This window comes from Gracilinanus agilis, chromosome 4 (genome assembly GCF_016433145.1).
Source record: "Gracilinanus agilis isolate LMUSP501 chromosome 4, AgileGrace, whole genome shotgun sequence".
In the NCBI taxonomy this organism is placed as follows: domain Eukaryota; kingdom Metazoa; phylum Chordata; class Mammalia; order Didelphimorphia; family Didelphidae; genus Gracilinanus; species Gracilinanus agilis.
The window spans coordinates 64,784,650-64,805,386 of record NC_058133.1 but is presented as its reverse complement, the minus strand read 5'-3'; the positions used below and the strand labels follow the sequence as shown (position 1 = coordinate 64,805,386).

Here is a 20,737-nt window from a genome sequence, read left to right as displayed (position 1 = left end):
CATCTGTTAATGATGGAATACTATTGTGCTGAAAGGAATAATCAACTGGAGGAATTCCATGTGAACTGGAACCACCTCCAGGAATTGATGTAGAGAGAAAGGAGCAGAACCAGAAGAACATTATACACAGAGACTGATGCACTGTGGCACAAGCGAACGTAGTGGACTTCTCTGATAGCAGCAATGCAATGATCCAGGACAATTCTAAAGGACTTATGAAAAAGAATGCTATCCATATTCAGAGAAAGAACTGTGGGAGTAGAAATACAGAAGGAAAACAACTGCTTGATCACATAGCTTGATGGGGATATGATTGGGGATGTAGACTCTAAACAATCACCCTAGTGCAAATGTTAATATTATGTAAATAGGTCTTGATCAATGACACATGTAAAACCCAGTGGAATTGCTAATTGGCTATGGGAGAGGAGTGGGAAGAGTGGAGGGAAAGAACATGATTCATATAACCATGGACAAATATTCCATATATTAGTAAAAGAAACATTAATATGAGGACTCTCTGCTTATGTTATGTTATGTTATGTTATGTTATGTTATGTTATGTCATGTCCTGAATATTTCAATCCTCAGTTGAGCAACTGAGCAACAAACAATTATAAAGGGGCTATGAAAAGTTTTAAAATTCTCAACTCAAACCAGAGAAAACAGACCCATGTGATCCATTCTCAGTTTGACCTGTCTGCCATGCCCATGTCTGGTTTGAAGGGGTTGGTTTTACTGTGGATAAGGTTGCAGGATGATATGGGCATCTTCATTGTTACCAAGAACACTTTCACCTATGAGGCTACAAATCCATCAAAGTATGGATGATAATGCATATTCTGAAGGCAGAGATTCCTTTGTCAAAAAATAATCCATTTCAAGAGACCGGTGTGGTCTTTCTGGTGCTTAAGTTGCCGCTAATTACATGTGTGACCTTGGACAGGTTACTCATCCTCATTTCCCTCATTTGTAAAACCTAGTGACTACCCAAAGTTATCTCTAAAGTCGCTTCTATTGTTGGCATTCTACAGTTTGTCTACACATATTTTTCTTCTTATTTTTTAAATTAATAAGAATTCATTTTCTATGTCTCTTATCTTTTCCTCTATTGAAGAAAAAAAATCCTTGAAACATATATGCGTAGGCAAGGGGGGCAGGAAATTGCCATATTGTCCATGTTTCCTATCATATTTAGTCTCTATTAGGGGACATCTATCTCTCAGGGAGGCAGAGAACATTTCTCATTATTGGTCCTCTTGAACCATAGTTGGTCTTTGTATTGGACAGACTTCTTAAAACTTTCAGTTGTTCAATTTTATAATTTTTCAGTTATAGAGTAAATTGTTCCAGCCTGTTTCATATGCACTTTATCTATAATTTTTATTAATAGATCAAAATCTGTCATGCCTTTTGACCTTGAAATTTGCAACTTCCTCATGGAAATAACAATAGAGCAAAAATACTGATTGCAAGATTCTAAAGTAAGCAGTGAATTGATTGCAATGAAAACAAGTTGGTAAAAATGTATATAGACAGGTAATTTGTATATTAATTAATATACAAAAGTAATTTATGTATTAATTAATATAACTGTAATATGAATGTGCTCATAGAAGTCTCATAAATGGTCTACAGTTTTCATTTATGTTATATAGTTTTGAGTAAAATTTAATAAATGGTCAGGCAACAAAAAATACACTTATATTACATCAGGTAAAGACAATAATATCAGCAACAAATCTGTATTATTTATACATTTAAAGGTCAAAGAGAATTTTAAATAATAAAGATGATGGCATACTACTATGACAAAATCAATATATGAGTATTTTGGAGATTAGCAATTGAAAATAATGGAAATGTATAGTATATTGTTTAATGGATAGCCATTTATATGTATATATAACCCTTTAAATATGTATAATGTATTTAATGTGTAATCATTTAAAAACATTCGTTGACTTACTTATTAAGTGAGATTTTAAAGGCCTATATTACAAGATGATGAATTTTTAAAACTTTAAAAATAACAAAATTAATCTTTTATTTGATAAGACAGTGAAATCAAGGAATATTACAACTCACTGTGCTGGCTTGTTAAGTTACCAGCCACAGAAGGAGTAATCAGTCCTGAAGTAAATGGATTTGAATGAGTTGTCTTGGAACAAATTGGGTTTTCATTAGTGAATTTTTTTGCAGGATCTCATGTATAATCAAAACCGAAATGTTTGCCTTCTCGAGAAATGGGGTGGGAATAAGGAAGAGAATTTGAAATTAAAAATTAAAATGTATACATTTAATTGGGAAATATTTAATGAAATAAAAGAAAATAAGAAAGAAAAAACAGTGGAACACATCTAGCATAAAGATGAATTGTTAAAGACTGTAGTATAGAGAGAGGGGGTCATATAGTTTTTTCAAGCTTTGGCTGAGTTCTAAAGCAGTTAGGAGTTTGGAATCTTGAGGGAGAAAGACAGTTGGTTTGAGTCTCCTGTGGAGAGAGGTTATCTAACCAACTGAGCTGCTTCTTTACCTATCTGTACAATTGAAATTTAGCCTAGCTTTGATATATTTATTTAAGAAACTGTTATTTTGGATAAACCCTTTATATCTTCCTTCCCAATATTATTTCCTACCTTCCCTCCCTTGCCTTATATGTCTGTGGAGTTAATAATGAGAGTAATTAGAGAGGAGTTCAAATCTGTGAAGGGTTAATTGTTATTTGACAGTATTAGATATAAAGAAACTAGTCAGTCATCATTTATTTTGTAAGTTGAGTTAAAGGCTGGTCCTTACTCAGATTCCATCTTTGCCTCCCTTCCCCCACGTGAGGTTCCTGAGACAACTGTTAGGGCTTTCCTTTGATCCACTTTACTGACAAATCATCCTTTAAAGATAATAAACCCTTTTGTGTTTCAACAGACCTATTAGTATAATTTGTTTGTTAGTTATTAAGAGAGGGAAGAAGAGGGAAAGAACCAACATACTCTGGGTTTGAAAGGAAGCCGGGTATCCATCTTGAAGGAAGGTGTGACTTCAAAACAAGTCCCTTCCTGTGAAATTAACTAAACCCTGTTTGTTAATTTCAGTTTAGTCTATTTCCCTCAGCCTGTGTTTGAGTCTAAGTCCCAGTCTGTAAAGTCTGCTGTTTAGTTTAATTTCTCCTCTCCCTGAAGATTTCTGTTTCCCTTCTGTGTTATACTCCTGACTTCAGCCCTATTATATCCTGAATCTCCTTAATTCCAGCCTACCTATAACCTAGATTACCCATTTAGCAAGTCTCTGACAACCTCCTCTCAAATTCCCTTATTCCACACACCTTTCCTCAAATTATCCCCATTACAAGACAGAGCAGGATTTCCAAAGGTATAGTGGATGATGAGGATAATAGAGGAAAAGGACCAAGGAAAGACAGTTTGACCTGGATAAAGATGAGAGTATGAGGAGAAGTGGCAAGAGAAAAAAAAGCTTGATTCAGCAGAGATCCTGAATCATGAGGATTAGGACAGTGTTCGGTGGAAGTCTGCTTTCCCTGAAACAAGGAAAGTATCTGTTGTTTGGTTAGTTTAGTTACTCAGAGGATACGTAGATTAATAGTCATGGTGGATGGGTGGGTGAAGTGTGATGATAAATTATTCTCTACATCAGGCAATTTGGGATTACTTCACTCCACCTCAGAGTCCCATGAAGGGTCAGGGCAACAATGTTGGTGACATGATTACATAATTTTCTTCCTTTTTTGCTGGCAGTTCCTATTTGCCTGGGTCTTTGGTCACCTTTTTCTTCACTTTTTTGTGTCATTTCTCCTTCTTACCATCACCTAGTTTATAGGGGGGCTGAGGTGGCAGAGTCCAAATTCAGTGATCACTACATGACACTAACCCAATAATAGACATGTCAGCATATTTATCTCATTTGACTTCCATTTGTTTTCCTCATTACTTTAATAAATAATATATCAATACCTATTTATTAAGACCCTACCAAGTGCCCAGGATTGTACTAAGTGCCAGACATTGACAAAAAGCCCTCTGGGTGATAAGGCTCTGTTCAGTATCATGAGGAAGTCTTTGCAGGCTTATTTTCCCCTCAATTGCTTTTTTGAAATTTAACACCACAAGCTCTTATGTAATGTTTTACAAATGAACTTCTAGTCCAAGTTAGTGTTGGAAGATGATCAAGAAAGTAGCTTCTGTGATCTTTCACACTCCTGGTTATAATAATTCTTTTTTTTTATCTGTTAAACAAATAACTATAATGCCAAATAGAATGCTGTAGGAGTATTAGAAATAAGTTGAGTAAAAACAGCAAAGTACTTTATGAGGTGCAATGCAGAACATTTAAAGGCTTTTATAGAAAAATAAAGATGAATGAACTTAAACTACTCAGAGATACACACAGAGTCAGAACAGTTTGAGAAATTCATAACTTGGGAGGAGGTCTGTTTTTCCCTGAAGTCATCAGATATATCCTTATGATAAAGAAAAAAATGCTTAGGACAGAAATAATTCTCAAGAATTGAATGAAGAATACTGAGACCAACCAAAATAAATATCCTTAGGGTCTCAGTCCCACCAGATAGTATACACACCACCGAGCAAACAGTGCAGAAGTAACAGGCAACAAGCTGTGCAGCAGGACCAGCAGCCTCACTTTGTCTGCTGAATACCAGAGCTTGCATCTGGTGGAGGATACCAGCAGGGTCAGAGTAAGCATATAAAGAACCCTGGGAGCAACTATGCTGGCTGTCCCCTTGTGCCAGAGATCTTTGCTCGGCAACAGTTGGGAGTTGATGGAGGAAACACCACACAGTTGATGGGCATCAAGCCCAGAGGGCAAGATGTACAGACTTGCCTGTCTACTGTACCTGATAATTTATGCTCCAAGGACAGTTTAAGGCCATTTACAATAGTTCCCATGTGCAAGTTGAGTCTTATCTTAGATCAGTATTTCTCAAACTCTTTGTTCTCAAGGCCATTTACACTTTAAAAAATTATAGATTACTCCCAAGAGCTTACAACCCAATGGGTTATATCCATTGACATTTACTATATAAGACATTAAAGCTGATATATTTTGAGGTATTTATCAATGCATTCAAAATAACAATGACAAGCCTATATTTATATTAGCAGAAATAATATTTTATGGAAAATAGCTATATTTTCCAAAGAAAGTGAGTGAAAAGAGTGACATTGTTTCACATTTGTGGCAGTTCTCTTTAATGTCCACTTGGCTTAACAGAATTATTCCATTAAATTCAATTAAATTAAGTTCAAAATCTAGTATGCTCTTCCTCCATGTAAAACACTGTTCAATAGTAGAGAGATACAACATACACCAAAAAGCATTCTCTCAAGAATCTTCCATTTGATTGGAGTGAAGTATATGTACATAGAGAAATAAATATATAGTAAATAAGAATGTTATAAGTGATTTCAAGAAGGAGAAAATGTTTACAATCATATTTGCTTCTGCATTTAATCTTTTGCAATATGTTTTTTTTGGTTGATGTATATGAAGAAAATCAGACCTCACAGAGATTTGTACACTTGACGGGGGTGAGGCATGATATATACCCAGATATCTAAATATAAGTACATAAAATATTAAATGATTTAAGGAAGAAAATGTTAAGAAAGAACTCAGGAGATCTGGAAAGATCTAGCATAGGAGGTATCTCCTAATGTCTTGAATTAAGTCAAGTATTCCAAGAAGGATCCAAGAAGTGAAGAGGGAATGTATTCCAGATAGAGAGGAGCACTTGTGCCTTCTCTCTGAGATTGCCTCTTATTTTCATTTTGTATATCCTGCATACATTGAAATAAATAGGTTTGTTCACTGCGAGATGTAACTAGGTTTAGTTTAGAGGTTTGGACCAGTGCTGAACCTAATCAGTAGTTGACCACAGGCTGTAGACCCAGATGTTAGGCTTTCCAGCACTCTGGCAGGTCAACATGGTTTAACTTCTCTCTCACAATGATATAAACAAAAAACTTGGTTTATTCACAAAACACAGGATGGGTAAGTGGACCAGGAGACAGAGTCCCTATCTCTAATAAAATCTTATCTTCTTCCCCCTGCCTGACCTCCAAAGGTCTCTTCGGTCCCAACAAAGTTGGGCTGCATTCACTGCACTCTATCTGTCTATAATAATTATCTAGCTACCTATTCCTGACTAGCTGGTCCACTATTAAAACAGGAACACAGTATAGCTTGTCAGATAGGATGGCTAGAGGCCAAAGGCCTCAAACCAGGTGGTCTGGCTCAATTTTAGGCTAGACATTTCAGGTCCTTGCAGCTCACACACAAAAGATGATCTGGATGGGAAACAGTGTCACAGGTTTCAGGATCACAGACATTCTCTTGATATCAGGAACCTCCAAAATGTGTCAGGAACTTTGGCTACTTCCTGTAACCCAATATGAAATGGCCACAGGAAGTAAGCCTCTGCTCTCCTCAGAATCTAGAGATCAAGTGACCCCTAAGGAATCCAAGTGTCCCTTTTTAAGCATTCCTCCCATTCTAGAATGGGAGCCCATAAGGTTCAAGCCGGTGCCAAGCTGCTTTTCAAAGTCCTTGCATGCCCAGCCTCTCATTCCCTCTATACTATTCTATACTATTCTAATATTGAATAGTTATTTGCATGATACATCCTCTATTAGAATGGGAATTCCTCAAGGGCCAAGACCATGGGGTGTTTTGCCTTTCTTTGTATTCCTGGTCCTCACATATTGCATGGCATCTAGTAATCTCTTAATTTTGTTGTTTGCTGGCTGACTAACATGTAAAAAGGGAGATGGATGGTGGAATATATTATACTGAGGAACAGTTAGTGGATCAATTTATCTTGAAAAGTGGATTTTGGGGGGAATCGCCTTTGAGCATTTGTCTGGCCCTGGTGAATCTGCTAAATCTTCAGATGCTCAAAATCCTTTGGTGTGTCCTTAACCTTTACTCCCTGAGCTCTGGTTCTGATTTTTCTGAACTCCTGGCCTCACTATTTACAAAGCTGTTCTTACATTTATTTTGGTGCAAGGGAAAAAAGATTAAGGGTGTTCTTTTAATTTTTCCTCTTTATTGGGCAAGGAACTCTTTGACTTTTCAAATTTCAGTGATAATTTAAAATGAAAAAGAACAGATCCTGGAATTCTTTGGGGAGGTAGTAAAAATGAATTGGTATTCATCACTCTTTAAGAAAAGGAGAAAATTTGGGGGAGCTGTTTTGGAAAAAATACAAAATTGGTGGGGGGAGCTTTTAGACATCCTGGGAGAAAACAGAGCCATGATCATTAATCTGCCTGAAAAGCAAGGGGTGGGGTAGGGAATACCTGAATACTGAGTTTTGAAATTTAAAAGGAAGCCTACTTATTGGACCCAGAGACAAAGGTCTTCAGAAGAAGACAGAAAAGACTCCCAGTCAGATCTGCCATCAACCAACTCACAGACAGAATCTGAGTTGGAAGGTCCTATAAGATCCTCCGCTCCAACCTATTACAGTGATTGCAGAAACGTGAAAGAACCTCTCTGAAGTCTACCCTGTGTGACTTTCTTGGTGAGTGTTTCCTGCTTTCCCATCACTGTTCTTAAAAATAGACAGAGGTTCCTGGCTTGTGAAATGACAACAAACCCTGCAATGGAGAACTCCTTTAAATGGGATGGACTTTTCCCTTCTTTGTTCAATTGCTCTTATTTTTTTAATCCCTTACTTTCTGTCCTAGTGACAACTCTGGGAAAGGAGGGCAAAGGCTAGGGAAATGGGATTAATTGACTTGTCCAGAGTCAGACATATAAGACCTGTCTGAGGCTAAATTTGAACCCAGGTCCTTCTGATTCCAGGTCTAGCTCTCTTTCTACTGTGCCACCTCGCTGCCCTTGTTCAATTACATTTAAAAGAACAAAAAACCTCCTTTCCTCTTTGCACTTTACATCATTCCACTTTACGTCACTCTTTTATCCTATTCCTTTTAGTTGACCAGGGCACACATATAGATTGTTTAACTAAAGTCGATTGGAGTCCTTTCCTTTATTTATCATTGCTTTTGCTTTTTGACTTACTTACTATTTTCAAGAAGCCAGGAGACATGAAGAAAAATTCATCACACTCTGGACACAAGGGTCCAGAATCCTTGATTCGAATTCTAGTTCCTCACTCTAGAGATGATGATAATAATACAGCTTCATGATGAGTTGAGCAAAATAAGAAATGATAAATAGAAATAAGCAAGATGCAGTTTTACATATACACAGAGCTTTTGTCAAATGATGCCTTCTCTAATGGAGAGAGAAAAGGGGGTTAACTGAGTATTTGAATGTAACAATCAAGTTAGTTACTTAATTTTTTAAAAAATTTAAAACATTAAAGTAAACATAGTCATACAGCTAGGTAGTGCACATATAGAGCCCTGAACTTGGAGTAGGAAGATCTATGTCTGAATCCTGCCTCAGACACTAGCTGTATAATGACTTTGGACAAGTTAATAAAACTCACCTTTTCCTCATTTATAAAATAAAAATAATAAATAAGGTTTGCACTTTGCAAACCTTAAAGCAATACGTGTTACCTATTTTTATAACTATAAATGACTCCCATAATTATCTTATTCATAGAGATGTTGTGAGATAAAATTCAAAGAATTCTTTATAACTGTAAAGTTCTACATAATCCTAAGCCATTGCATGTTATGTACTACTCTGAGATTTATAAAGCACTGTATTAAGCAGTATCATCATGATTATCCCCATTCTACAGATTAAGATATTCAGAGTCCAAGAAGTAAAGTGATTTATTTGCCCATGGTTACATGACTAAGAAATGGAAGTTCTGCATTTCTCAGTATTTATGTAGTGCTTGAAAGTTGGCAATGCATTTAGGTAATATGGATATTGCCTTCTTTAATTATCACAACAATAGTGTGAGGTAGGTACAATTATATCCATTTTACAAATGAGAAAATTCAGTATCAAAGAAGCTAAATGAGTTGGATATTATCACACAGTTTAAAAGTTTCAGGGACAAGATTTGAATTCCATGTCTAGAGCTCTATCCACCATGAGAAGTATGTGACTGAGGAAGCTAGATGACAGAATGGGTAAGTCAAGTCAATAAGCATTTGTTGAGTACCTACTGTGTGCCAGGAGTTAAGGGTACAAAGAGAGACAAGAAACTAAATCAAAACTGACCAGCCCCTGGTTTGCACTCAAAGATTTCTTTGGACTTGAATTCAAACTCTGCTTCATATACTTGTTGCTGTGGAAGTTTGAACAGATTGTTTCACTGCTCTATGCATCAGTTTCCTCATCTGTAAAGTAAAGGGTTTGAATGGGCTTTTAAGATCCTGTCTAGTTTTAAATCTATAAGCCTGTGTGATATCTTGCCCCAGGATTTCATGCTGAGAGTCATTATTTGTTGTTCAAAAGAATTCATTAAGTTTGGTTCTTCCCTTCCCTCACCCAAAGAATTGGATCCAAAACAAGGAATAAGATTTGTCTTCCTCATTGGGTTTCTTTTTGATTTCCAGGTGCATAAAATGATCTTTTTATTAAAGTATCTCAATATTACCAGAAAAAGAACTCATTTAATGGAAAGTGGCATTACTGGCCAAAGCTACTTCTTCCTTGGTTGTGATTTCTATTGAAAGCTAAAAGAACACTCACAAATTTAACCTTATTAAATGCTACAACTTGGGTTATAGAGCTGATTGGGATGTGGCTGTGTTCCACATGCTTAGCTACACTCTTTTGACCAGTAGAACAGAGCAATTTACTATGTAGGATCTAAATAATATACCACATGGATATCACATCCATCAAATGGACAGCCATTTACCCCATTATTTATCCTGTGAGGTTTCTAATTAGATCTTGACAGTAAACAAAATTTAAAAATACAGTTCCCCTGAAGATCCTATAAAAGGTTTATAATCTGGTTTTTGGAGCATAAGTTATTTGAAAGTAGGAAGAGTAGGCTCCATTCTTTGTATGTAGATCCCTAGCACCCACCACAGTGTTGGACCCATGTTTGTTGATTGATCACTTTCAGTCATGTCTGACTCTTCATGACATTGGAGTAGTTTGCCATTTCCTTCTCTAATTTCTCTAGAAAATGGAGGCAAAAAGGTTTAAATTACTTGCCCGGGGTCACACAATTAGAGTCTGTCTAAGGCCATATTTGAACTCAGAAAGATGAGCCTTTCTGACTCCAGGCTCAGCAATCCACCCACTGAGCCACCAAATTATTATCTTTAGTTCATAGGTATTTAATAAACACATGTTGATAGTTAGGAATTACGTTTTGATTGATAGAGATACTATAAACACCCCATACAGATTACCAGTTTTCAAAGAAGAAATTACTTACACGACCATTAGAGTAGATAGAATTTAGTCTTTTAGCAATTTAGAAAGTATGATTCAATATCTCCCAATGCCACAGAATTATCAGTTCTCATTGTACTAATAAAGTGCATAAATAAATATTAATAAGAAATTTCAATTGATAGTATGAAAGATAGTAGTCAAAGGAACATTTCTCATATCTACATTTCCAAAGATGATAAAGTAGAAATCTTCATCAATCAATGCCCTAAGAAAGATGGAAATTGTCAGTACCATAGAGTGATAAAATGGTACAATTGCAGAGAAAATTGGAATGTTCTTGCTTTAAATATTTTGTAAATTATGAGGTTGTGATAGTGTTGATTCATTTTTGCCAAAGTTACACAATCAGAGTAATGTGCTCTAGTAATCTTCTAGTTGCTATAGTCTATATATAGGAGCAGAAATTTGAACCCAAAGCTTCTAGGTCCAAATCTACTATATGAGAATGCACTGAAAAGGGAAAGATTCATATAATGAGATCAATACCTTCTTGCCTCAACACGATAGGTAGTGGAAAGAAGAAGAATGCAGTGCAAGAATGAGGCAGAATTGTTTTTCAAATCCCCCCTACTTCTTGCCCTATAGTCAAGTCAAATCAAACCAGCCATCATTTATTAAGTTATTTTTTAAACAACATTTATGAAATCCTTACACTGTGCTAGGTACTGTGTCTAGTATTGTCCTAAGAGTTAGAAATACAAGCAAAAAAAGGGGCAGCTGGGTAGCTCAGTGAAGTGAGAGTCAGACCTAGAGACGGGAGGTCCTAGGTTCAAACCCGGCCTCAGCCACTTCCCAGCTGTGTGACCCTGGGCAAGTCATTTGACCCCCATTGCCCACCCTTACCAATCTTCCACCTATGAGACAATACACCGAAGTACAAGGGTTTAAAAAAAAAGGGAGGAGATGAGGAAGAAGATAAGTCTAGCATGGTAGTAAAGGATGACTAGTGTGAGTGGACTTATCATAATAAAATTGTTGAGTCAACATATTTTCCAAGTAGAGAAGTATTTTCTTTGATGCTTTAAACAACTTGCAAGTGGAAATTAAAATGTATGAATTACATTACTTAATTTAATTTAATAAGGATTTTCAATTCAACTCACTGGGAATTTGAAGACAATATATTAAATATTTCTGATTCTCAAGGGGCTTGTGTTCTATTGGGAATTTACATTCTAGTCATTTATTAAGAGCTTGCTGTGTATTGTATACAATTTGGTGTCTTGGGGAGATAAACAGTCTTTATGAGAGATATAGTTTCTTCCCCCATAGAATTCACAGTTTAACAGGAAAATGAGACACCAATACCCAATAACACACAAGAGCTACATTAGAATCTCCTGGGTGGAGAAGCTAACCTTTCTTCTTGCCAGAAGCATGGCACAACACCTTGGTGATATTTTTTTGTAGTCATTCTTCCAATTCTACACATATTATACTTCCAACGCTAGTATCTGAGTTGTTTTACACCCTCTTATAGCCAGAAAATATAGAAGGTAGAAACCAAGAACTAAAGAGCCTCTGTCACTAAAAGGATAAGTATTAGAAGACTTGTCTGATTTTTCTCCTGACACAGGAAACCATGGTAAAGAAAGTTGCAATCATTGGTGCTGGGTCCTGTGGACTGCCTGCCATTAAGTGTTGCCTGGATGAGGGACTTGAACCCACTTGCTTTGAGAAGAGTGATGACATTGGAGGCCTCTGGAAGTTTCAAGTAAGAAATATTGCCTGACTTAAGTCTGACCTTTCTAATTTGTTTCCTCAAGTCAAAAAGAAAAGTAATATGACTGATAGAATCAGATTAAAATCTATTTTTAATGAAATGTAGAATAGGTAGGATATCCTAGGATAATGAAAAGGACTTTAGATTTGGGATCTGAAGATCTGAGTTCTAAACTACTTATAACCTGTTTGACCTTGGGAAAATTATTTGACTTCTTTGGGCCTCAGTTTTCTCAATTATAAAATGGAAGCACTAACATATAAAATCTCTAAGGCATTTATAGTTTTAAACTCTGTGATTTTCATTAAAAAAACACAACTGTTATAAATTAATTTTGAGAATTGCTCATCAACTCTGGGAGGGAGGAGAGAGGAGGGGAGTGAAAGAACATGAATCATGTAACCATGGAAAAATATTCTTAATTAATTAATTAATTAAATTAGTTTATTTTCAAATAAATAAATTTTGAATTATAAAGTAGTAGATAAAATAAGTAGGGTGAAATTTTATTTTTAATAAACTGTATTCATTCTTATATCAGGACCCTGAAATCGAAAGAACCTAATCCCTATGTATCAGAGAGAATTACTTAAGCAAGGTCTTAAACCTCATGCAACATCCAATTTACAGATTTTCTATTTTCTTGATCCTTTGGCAAGTGTTCCTTTCACAAAATCTGGTTGACAGGAAGGTTTTACAATGATTTTCTTCCTGCTTACATAATATACCACTATCTGTTAGTGTGGGGAAGGGGTGAGAGTTTGATGGACCAGCTTCTAATTAGCTGTTTACCAATTAGAGATGTTTTGGGATGCTCAAGGGAGGAGCTGAATAATGAGCTCCCAAAATTATATTTAGGTATCCTGAAAGAAATACTGCCTCTCAAGAATTTCACTCATTACAGTTGCATATATTAATCAAGTTATAAATGAATAGCACATTGAAAAATTAAGATCTGTTAAAATAGTGTATATTAAATTGTTAATGGTTTCATTTGTCATGATATTGGGTAGAAAGCAGTGGCATTATTTTTAATTAAGGGCTTTCAAGAAGAAAAATTTCAAAAATATCCTTTCCCCATTGGTATTAATTTCTAACTAAACCAATGTCATTTGCCGAGGATTGCTGACTTTCATGCGTCTATGGTCTTATAGTAGTGTATAGTTAAGTTAGGAAAGAAGATCCAAATATTTATGTATCATTAGACTGGCCATGGAGCAAATATTGCAGAGACAGAAATAAGAATGGTCCAGGAAGGCTCTTCTCATAAGAATATTTAGTGCTTCTTTGAGATTGAGAGAAGGACTGGGGGTGGGCTTTTGCCAATGTGATGTAAGAAATCAGGGATTTGTGAGATTTGTAGATTTTCTCTTTGATGACAAAGCTAAACAGTATTGGTGTGCTTACTTCTTGAAGGAAGAAGCTATCGAGGGGAAGGCCAGCATATACAAATCTCTGACGATTAATACATCTAAGGAAATGATGACTTTTAGTGATTTCCCCATCCCAGAAGATTATCCCAATTATATGCACAATAGTCAAGTCATGGATTACTTCCGTGCATACACCAAGCACTTTGGACTGTTGCCATATATATGTTTTAAGGTAAGGCATAGGAAAGATATTTCCTGTAGGAAAAAGTACCAACTTCTCATCTATGCATTTAAAATCCTTCATAATTTGGCTCATGCATAATCTTCAGGCTTTTTGCCTATTTCTACCCTTGTCATTGTCTACATTCCTGCAAAGAGTCAGCTTTCTGGCTATTCTCTGAACTTGGTTTCCTAAATCCAGACTCCTTGATTCTGCACAGGCTCCCCCTCATTCCTGGAACATATTTCTTCCTCATTTCTCTCTCTTCGAATCCTAGATTCATTTATAGCTCAGTTTATGTGACAGCTCTTACAGGAAGGCTTTTCCAATCAACATCATTGGTTGTTTGTTTTTTTAATCCCTTACCTCTATCTTTAGAATCAATACTAGATATTCATTCCAAGGATACTTATATTTTGAGAACTATTTAAGATTATTTTCATATGTACAACCCAGTGTCTGGGTCTTGGTTAGGAATGAATATGGTCAGAGTAAGGATGCTAAGATTCAGAGACTAGACCGATGTAGTGGGAGATAGGAATTAAGCTTAAGGAGAGAGAAGGCGTTCAGGGGGATAAACCAGGAAGGTCCTAGCAGTGGACAATAGAAATACATTTGTAAAAGTATGAATTTCTGGCAGCAAGCAGTAAAGTAGAAGTTCAAGTAGACCAATGGTCATGTCAGAGATGTCCTATGGTGGACAGCAAAGTTGGGTAATACATGCCAAAGATGGCTCTGGTACTACATTATTAAAGTTTACAGTCCAAAAAATCAGAATTTGGCAGACAGAAACTTGGTAGCAAGGACCCCACCGATAAGGCTGAGGCTCAAAGTTAAGACTTTAGCCTTCCGGAAGATTGAAGAGAGGAAAGAAGATCCCCATTCCCATAGTGCTCTTCCAAATAGAAATCTCAACTGGCTACGTACTTCCTCCTGATGAGACAAAAAGTTCTGTTATTTGAGGGTCATTTTAGTAATATAAGGCTCAGGAGCCTGGCCTAGCCTTCCATATATAGGATGGATACAGATAATCTTGGAAAGAGAGGAAGGTCAGTTTCCTTACCAGGATTATTGGCAACAGCCACAATCTTCCTAACCCACGATCAATTAATCTTCCTCCTTGCTTAGATTTTTCTGCTTTCTTTTAGACCACTGTCCTCAGTGTTACAAAACAACCAGATTTTTCTATCACTGGTCAATGGAATGTAGTCACTGAGACTTCTGGAAAAAAGGAATCATCAGTCTTTGATGCTGTTTTGGTTTGCACTGGTCATCATGTTGAGCCTTACTTACCACTATCATCTTTTCCAGGCAAGTGATCTATGGGGAGTGTGACTTCTAACATGGATGCATGTAATACATTTTAAATTAAAAAGGGAGTCACTAAAACCATAGCAAAAACTATCAAATTTGTCTTGTGAGGGAAAAATGTTTGAATTATTTTTAAAATTAATCTTTAGGGTAATCAATAAAGACAAGACTGATAGACAAAATTCTCATCCATTCAATTGATTATTTGTGTTTGGGAATGCAATGTGAAAGGTCTAAAAAGGGTTATGGGGAAGAACGGTATGGATTTTTAATCTATTATTAAAGCATCTAATTTATTGTGTACTATGTTATATAGTAATATCATCTTCACTCCATTCCATTTGTATGATTACCAGAAAACCCTTCTTTTTTCATTGAATTAATCATATAGATCAGAAATGGGCTTCCGATTTTAGTGAGATAGAGAACTTCCAAGGAATGAAACACCTTTTTGCCAATGCACATGGGTACCTTCTCTGCAACTTACAGTCTTAGAGAGTTGTCTAGAGTGCCAAATAGTTAAGTAACTTGTCAAAGGTCACACAGTCAATGTATATCATATGTGGGGCTTGAACATTTGTTTTCCTGGCTTCTAGGCTGGATCTCTGTGCACCCTGCCAAACTATATATTGCTCTTTTTTTTTTAATCCCCACATTTCATCTTAGAATCAATACAGTGTGTTAGTTGCAAAGTAGAAGAGTGGTAAAGATGAGACAATGGGAGTTACAACTAAGAAGTTATTTTGATTATATTAAATGTTAAAAGGCTTTTTAATAAACAAAAAAAAATTTTTAAACGTAACCAGGATTAGAAGAGAAACAACAAACTGGGAAATAAAATTTTAATAGCAAATTTCTCTGATAAAGGTCTCATTTCTCAAATATATAAAGAACTAAGTTGAACTTATAAGAATATAATCATTCCCCAATTGATAAATGGTCAATTATATTTCTCATCTCCACTTCATTCTCCTACTCTGTGCTTCCTCAATACTGGATAATTCTCCAAACTCTTCCATAAGCCTAGAATGCTTATTGTCTGCTCTCCCACCATTGAGATCCACTCTTAAAAGCCAGTTCAAGTGCCACCTCCTCTATGATCCCTGTGACTAAATCAATCATGATCTCTCCCCCTGATACCTTATTTTCTCTGATTTTTCAGGAGATATCTGATCTCATCCATGTAGGTGCTATGGTGAGTGGTTCAGATTAAGAACCCTCTGTACCTCCTACTATGCAATTCTTATCAATATCTTCCCAGGAATTATCCCTTAGGATATCTTCTCAGTGTGTTAAATAATGTTCTTTGTTTCTTTTTTTTAAAATCCTTGCCTTTTGTCTTTTATCTCTAAGAAGGAATTGGGGAAAGGGCTAGACAATTACGATTAAGTGACTTGCCCAGGGTCACATAGCTAGGAAGTGTCTAAAGTCAGATTTGAAACCAGGACACCAGACACCAGACCTGGAGCTCTATCCATTGTGTTACCTAGTTGCCCTCATTTTTTCAGTCTTTTGATATTTCAAGAGCACCATACAAAACTCATCATGTCTACATATTATCCCTTCCTCTTATTCTATAAGCAGCTTAACAACTTTCCCTATCGTGGTTTTTCTGGATGACTTCTCTTATGTTTTACCAAATTTTTGTCCAATTAGTTTCCTTCTTACTGGATATCATGGTGCTCTGCAGATGATAGGCACTTAATAGATATTTGTTAAGTTGTTGTTTAAGTCCACAAACACCGACTAAGCACCAGAAGTCTGTGGATCCTCTGCCTTCTTAGAACTTAAATTTAATTGTAAAAAAAGCAAATAGCTTCAGGATATACAGGATAATATAAGATAACAAGCTAGGATGCATGCTTTAGAGAGATCTAAAATTAAGAACTACATTCATGGGATCATGTACCTAGAAAACCCTCATGAGTCATGTGGTCCAAATCCCTCATTTTACAGACAAGGAAACTGAAACCAAGGGATGAAAAGTGACTTTCATTACAGGATGTAAAACTAATTTGCATTTCTCTAATCAAGAGGGATTTAGAACATTTTTTCATATGATTATGGATAGCTTTTATTTCTTCAACTGAAAGCCTCCTATTCGTATTCTTTGATAATTATCTTTCGTTGGGTCATAAATTTTTTCCTTCTCCATAGATCTGACAGGTAAAGTATTTTATCTTCTAATTCACTTTTAAATTCACTCTTTATGTCTAAATCATAAATTTGACCTTTTGGTATAGGGTATGAGGTACTGATCTATACCTAATTTTTGCCATACTGTTTTCCAATTTTCCCAGCAGTTTTTGTCAAATAGCCAAAAATTCTTATCTGAAAAGCTGGGATCTTTGGGTCTATCAAATACTAGATTACTAAAGTAACTTACCCCTAGTCTATTCCATTGATCCACCATTCTATTTTTAGTCAGTACCAGATCAGAATGAACATTTTTAAGGAATGTACCTGAGGAGCATCTAGGTAGTACAATGGATATAGAACCAGGACTAAAGTCAGGAAGACTTGGGCTCAAATATGAACTCAAGACATTTTCTAGCTATGTCACCTTAGGCAAATCACTTAATCCCAATTGCTAGCCTTTCTACTCTTCTGCCTAAGAATAAATACTTAGTATCATTATTGGTTTTGGTGCTGGATTATGACATTTGTGATTTCTGGTTTGGGGAAGACCTATGCCCTACAGAATGTTCACCCTGGAGTGAGATAAGATCTTTAAGGCCTTTTGTTGTTGGTTTTCACCCCTTACAGGTATAAAGAAATTTAAAGGGCAAATTTTGCATAGCTGGAAATATAAACATCCTGGAAATTTCAGAGACAAAAGAGTGGTTATGATTGGCCTGGGGAACTCTGGAGCAGATATCACTGTGGATCTCAGCCATGCCGTGAAAAAGGTTCAATTCATTCCAGCCTCTCACTGGGATCATTTTTTTTAAAACCTACTGAGTCCTCTCCAGTTGAAAAACTATTGGCAATTTCTACCCTGTCCTCTTTTATGACACATTTTACATTCCAGTTTTGTCCTCCTCCCCTGTGTCTCCTAAATACAGTTAAGATACAGGCAAATATTACATACTATGAACCCCAAATCCCTAAGTAATATACCATTTAAGGTTTACTTTTAATTTTATTTTCCCCTCTCTTCCCCATCTCTATCCCCTGCCTCATTCTGTTCTCCTCTGAAGGATAAGAAGATGGCTTAATCCAAAGTGAAAACTTCTTATCCTACTATACTTCTATCACCATGTACAAGGATAACTGAGAGCTGGTTGACCTAATCTGAAGTTTTTTGCCTTTTGAAAAAGGTTTTCCTCAGCACCAGATCAGGATCATGGATAATCAGCCGTGTTTCATGTAATGGTTACCCAATGGATGTTACATATTTTACTCGATTCAAAGCTATCATCCACCATATTATTCCCATGTGCCTACTGAATATGTGGGAAGAAAACAAAGTGAATTCAAGATTCGATCACATAAACTATGGCCTGAAACCTTCCCACAGGTACTTATCATTCTAAAATGCTATTTTCCAGAGAAGATATGTTACATTGAAATGTAGTAATAAAACACTGGCCCAAAATCTTGAGAGATGGTAAATGGTCCAAATCACTTTCTGGATTCTGGATTCTGGAATTCTCTGAATTCTCTGAAAACCTTGCTAGCAGGGGCTGAATGTTCAATTCAGAACATTCCATTTTGCAGGGCTAGAGACAGGAGTAATGTGGAGCAGCTGGGAATTTTTCTAGGCATTAACATTAGTCAGGGATCTATTGCTTTCCCATCACAACAGTGTAAAGATTACTATCTCAGTACCTCACTTCCATCTCTATACTTCACTTTCTAATGCTAGTCTGCACCTATAGAAAATGTCTTGCTAGTAAGGGTGGGAGGAGATATGAAAGGGAAATAGTGTGAGATTGTAGGCAGTAAAGATCAAGAAAGAGCCAAAGGTGAAGGAACAACTGCATCAGCAGTCCAACTGTCTTGCCTGCCTAAATTGACATCTCATGTCTCTATTGGTCTCCCTACCCACAACTAATTTGACAATAAATGCCAGAATTACTAATTATACCCTAGTTATTAATGATAATCAGAATTCCTCATCGTGTGAAGAGATTGTACTTGAGGAAACATAGGCTCTCTTCCAATTCAAAATTTTAATTTAATTGGTGAGGATGAGTGGGTATGTGAACCATATTTAAGAATAAAAAAACTGCCTTTTATTCCTCAAAATTATCAATTGTTTCTCAATTTAGAAACTTTTAAAATCACAATTTTAAAATTCAAGTTTTATACAAGTGAAAAATTTCCAAATAATTAAACATGAGAAAGGGAAAATGTTGAAACTAATAGCTTCCAGAATCTAGAAATAGGAGATACTTTCCAGGTATGTCCAGAGAGAAAGAAATTTATATCACCATGAATCATATATGTATATATATACATATATGATTCATGGTATATATATATATACTGATTTAGAGGCCTGTGGACAAAGGCTCAACTATGAATTTTTGCACCACCACAACAAGCAAATAGTCTTCAACAAATAGTCTTAGAGAGTTGCCTAATCACAAGAGCTCGAGTTACTTCTCCTGAGTTATACAACCAGCAAATAACATGGAAACCTATCAGAGGTCTTCCTTCTCTCCAAAAACAACCTTCCATCCACTAGGCCATATGTCTTCTAGTATATTTATAAATAGCCATGAAAATAAGTCATATGGCAGGAAGGCATCATGGAGGTGCAAATCAAGATGGGCAGCTCACATCCTCCCTTGGTAGTATGGAGGAAGCCCTCCAGCATGTTGGGCTGATGCACTTTAGAAGAATATAAACATAATGCTACAGTCTTATTCCCTACCCTTTAGGAGATTAAAATATAGGAGGTAAGAATTAGGTGCATGGACAAAGAAAAAACAATATAAAGCAATAAATGACTGATATTAGCACTCTATTGAGACATATTCTTCCCATCAATCTTTAGCAGTTGTAGACATTTTGAGGGCTTCTAGTTGGATGTGTCTGTGTTTATCTGGTGAAATGATGAGTTACAAATAAAATATGGCTTTTATCCTTCCTATCTCCTAGTGATAAAAAGACAATGCAGGTAAATTCTAAAATTTTTCTGAGTTGTTGTTCAGTTGTTTTTCAACAAAGTCTGACTCCATGTGTGACCCCATTTGGGGTTTTCTTGGCAAAAATATTGGAGTTGTTTACCACTTCTTTCTCTAGCTCATTTTACAGATAAGGAAACTGAGGCAAACAAGGTTAAGTGACTTGTCCATGATCAAATAGCTGTTAAGTGTCTGAGGCCAGATTTGAACCTAGTAAAATGAGTCTTCTTGAGTTCAGGCCCAGCATTCTAGCCACTGTATCACCTACCTGACCTGATTTGCTATGGTCAGTCATTTTTAGTCATGCCAGATTCTTCATGACCCCATTTGGGTTTTTTTCTTAATACACTAGAATTGTTTGCCATTTCCTTCTTCAGCTCATTTTAAAGATGATGAAACTCAGGCAAACATTATGGAGCTTGGCATGAAGCTATGGAGAAAATATGTCAAACTCAAATAGAAACAGATCACTTCAGGAGGCATATTGTCTTAGAAAGCCACAAATTAACACTATCTATGTTTTGTTATATTTTCAACTTATTTTGTAAGCATTTCTCATATTTTGTTCTGATTCAGGCTGCACTAGACCACT

The 20,737-nt window shown here is 36.1% G+C and overlaps 1 protein-coding gene across 1 annotated transcript in view; it reads left to right on the top strand.

Annotated features, from left to right (window-relative positions):
* LOC123245894 (dimethylaniline monooxygenase [N-oxide-forming] 3-like) overlaps positions 1–20,731 on the top strand; it is a 163,806-nt gene extending 143,075 nt beyond the window's left edge. The window contains exons 4-6 of the mRNA XM_044674880.1: positions 17,777–17,919; positions 18,331–18,530; positions 20,722–20,731. Coding sequence (XP_044530815.1) covers positions 17,777–17,919; positions 18,331–18,530; positions 20,722–20,731 — 353 coding nt within the window. The remainder of the gene's footprint in view (positions 1–17,776; positions 17,920–18,330; positions 18,531–20,721) is intronic.
* The last annotated feature ends 6 nt before the right edge of the window (positions 20,732–20,737 follow it).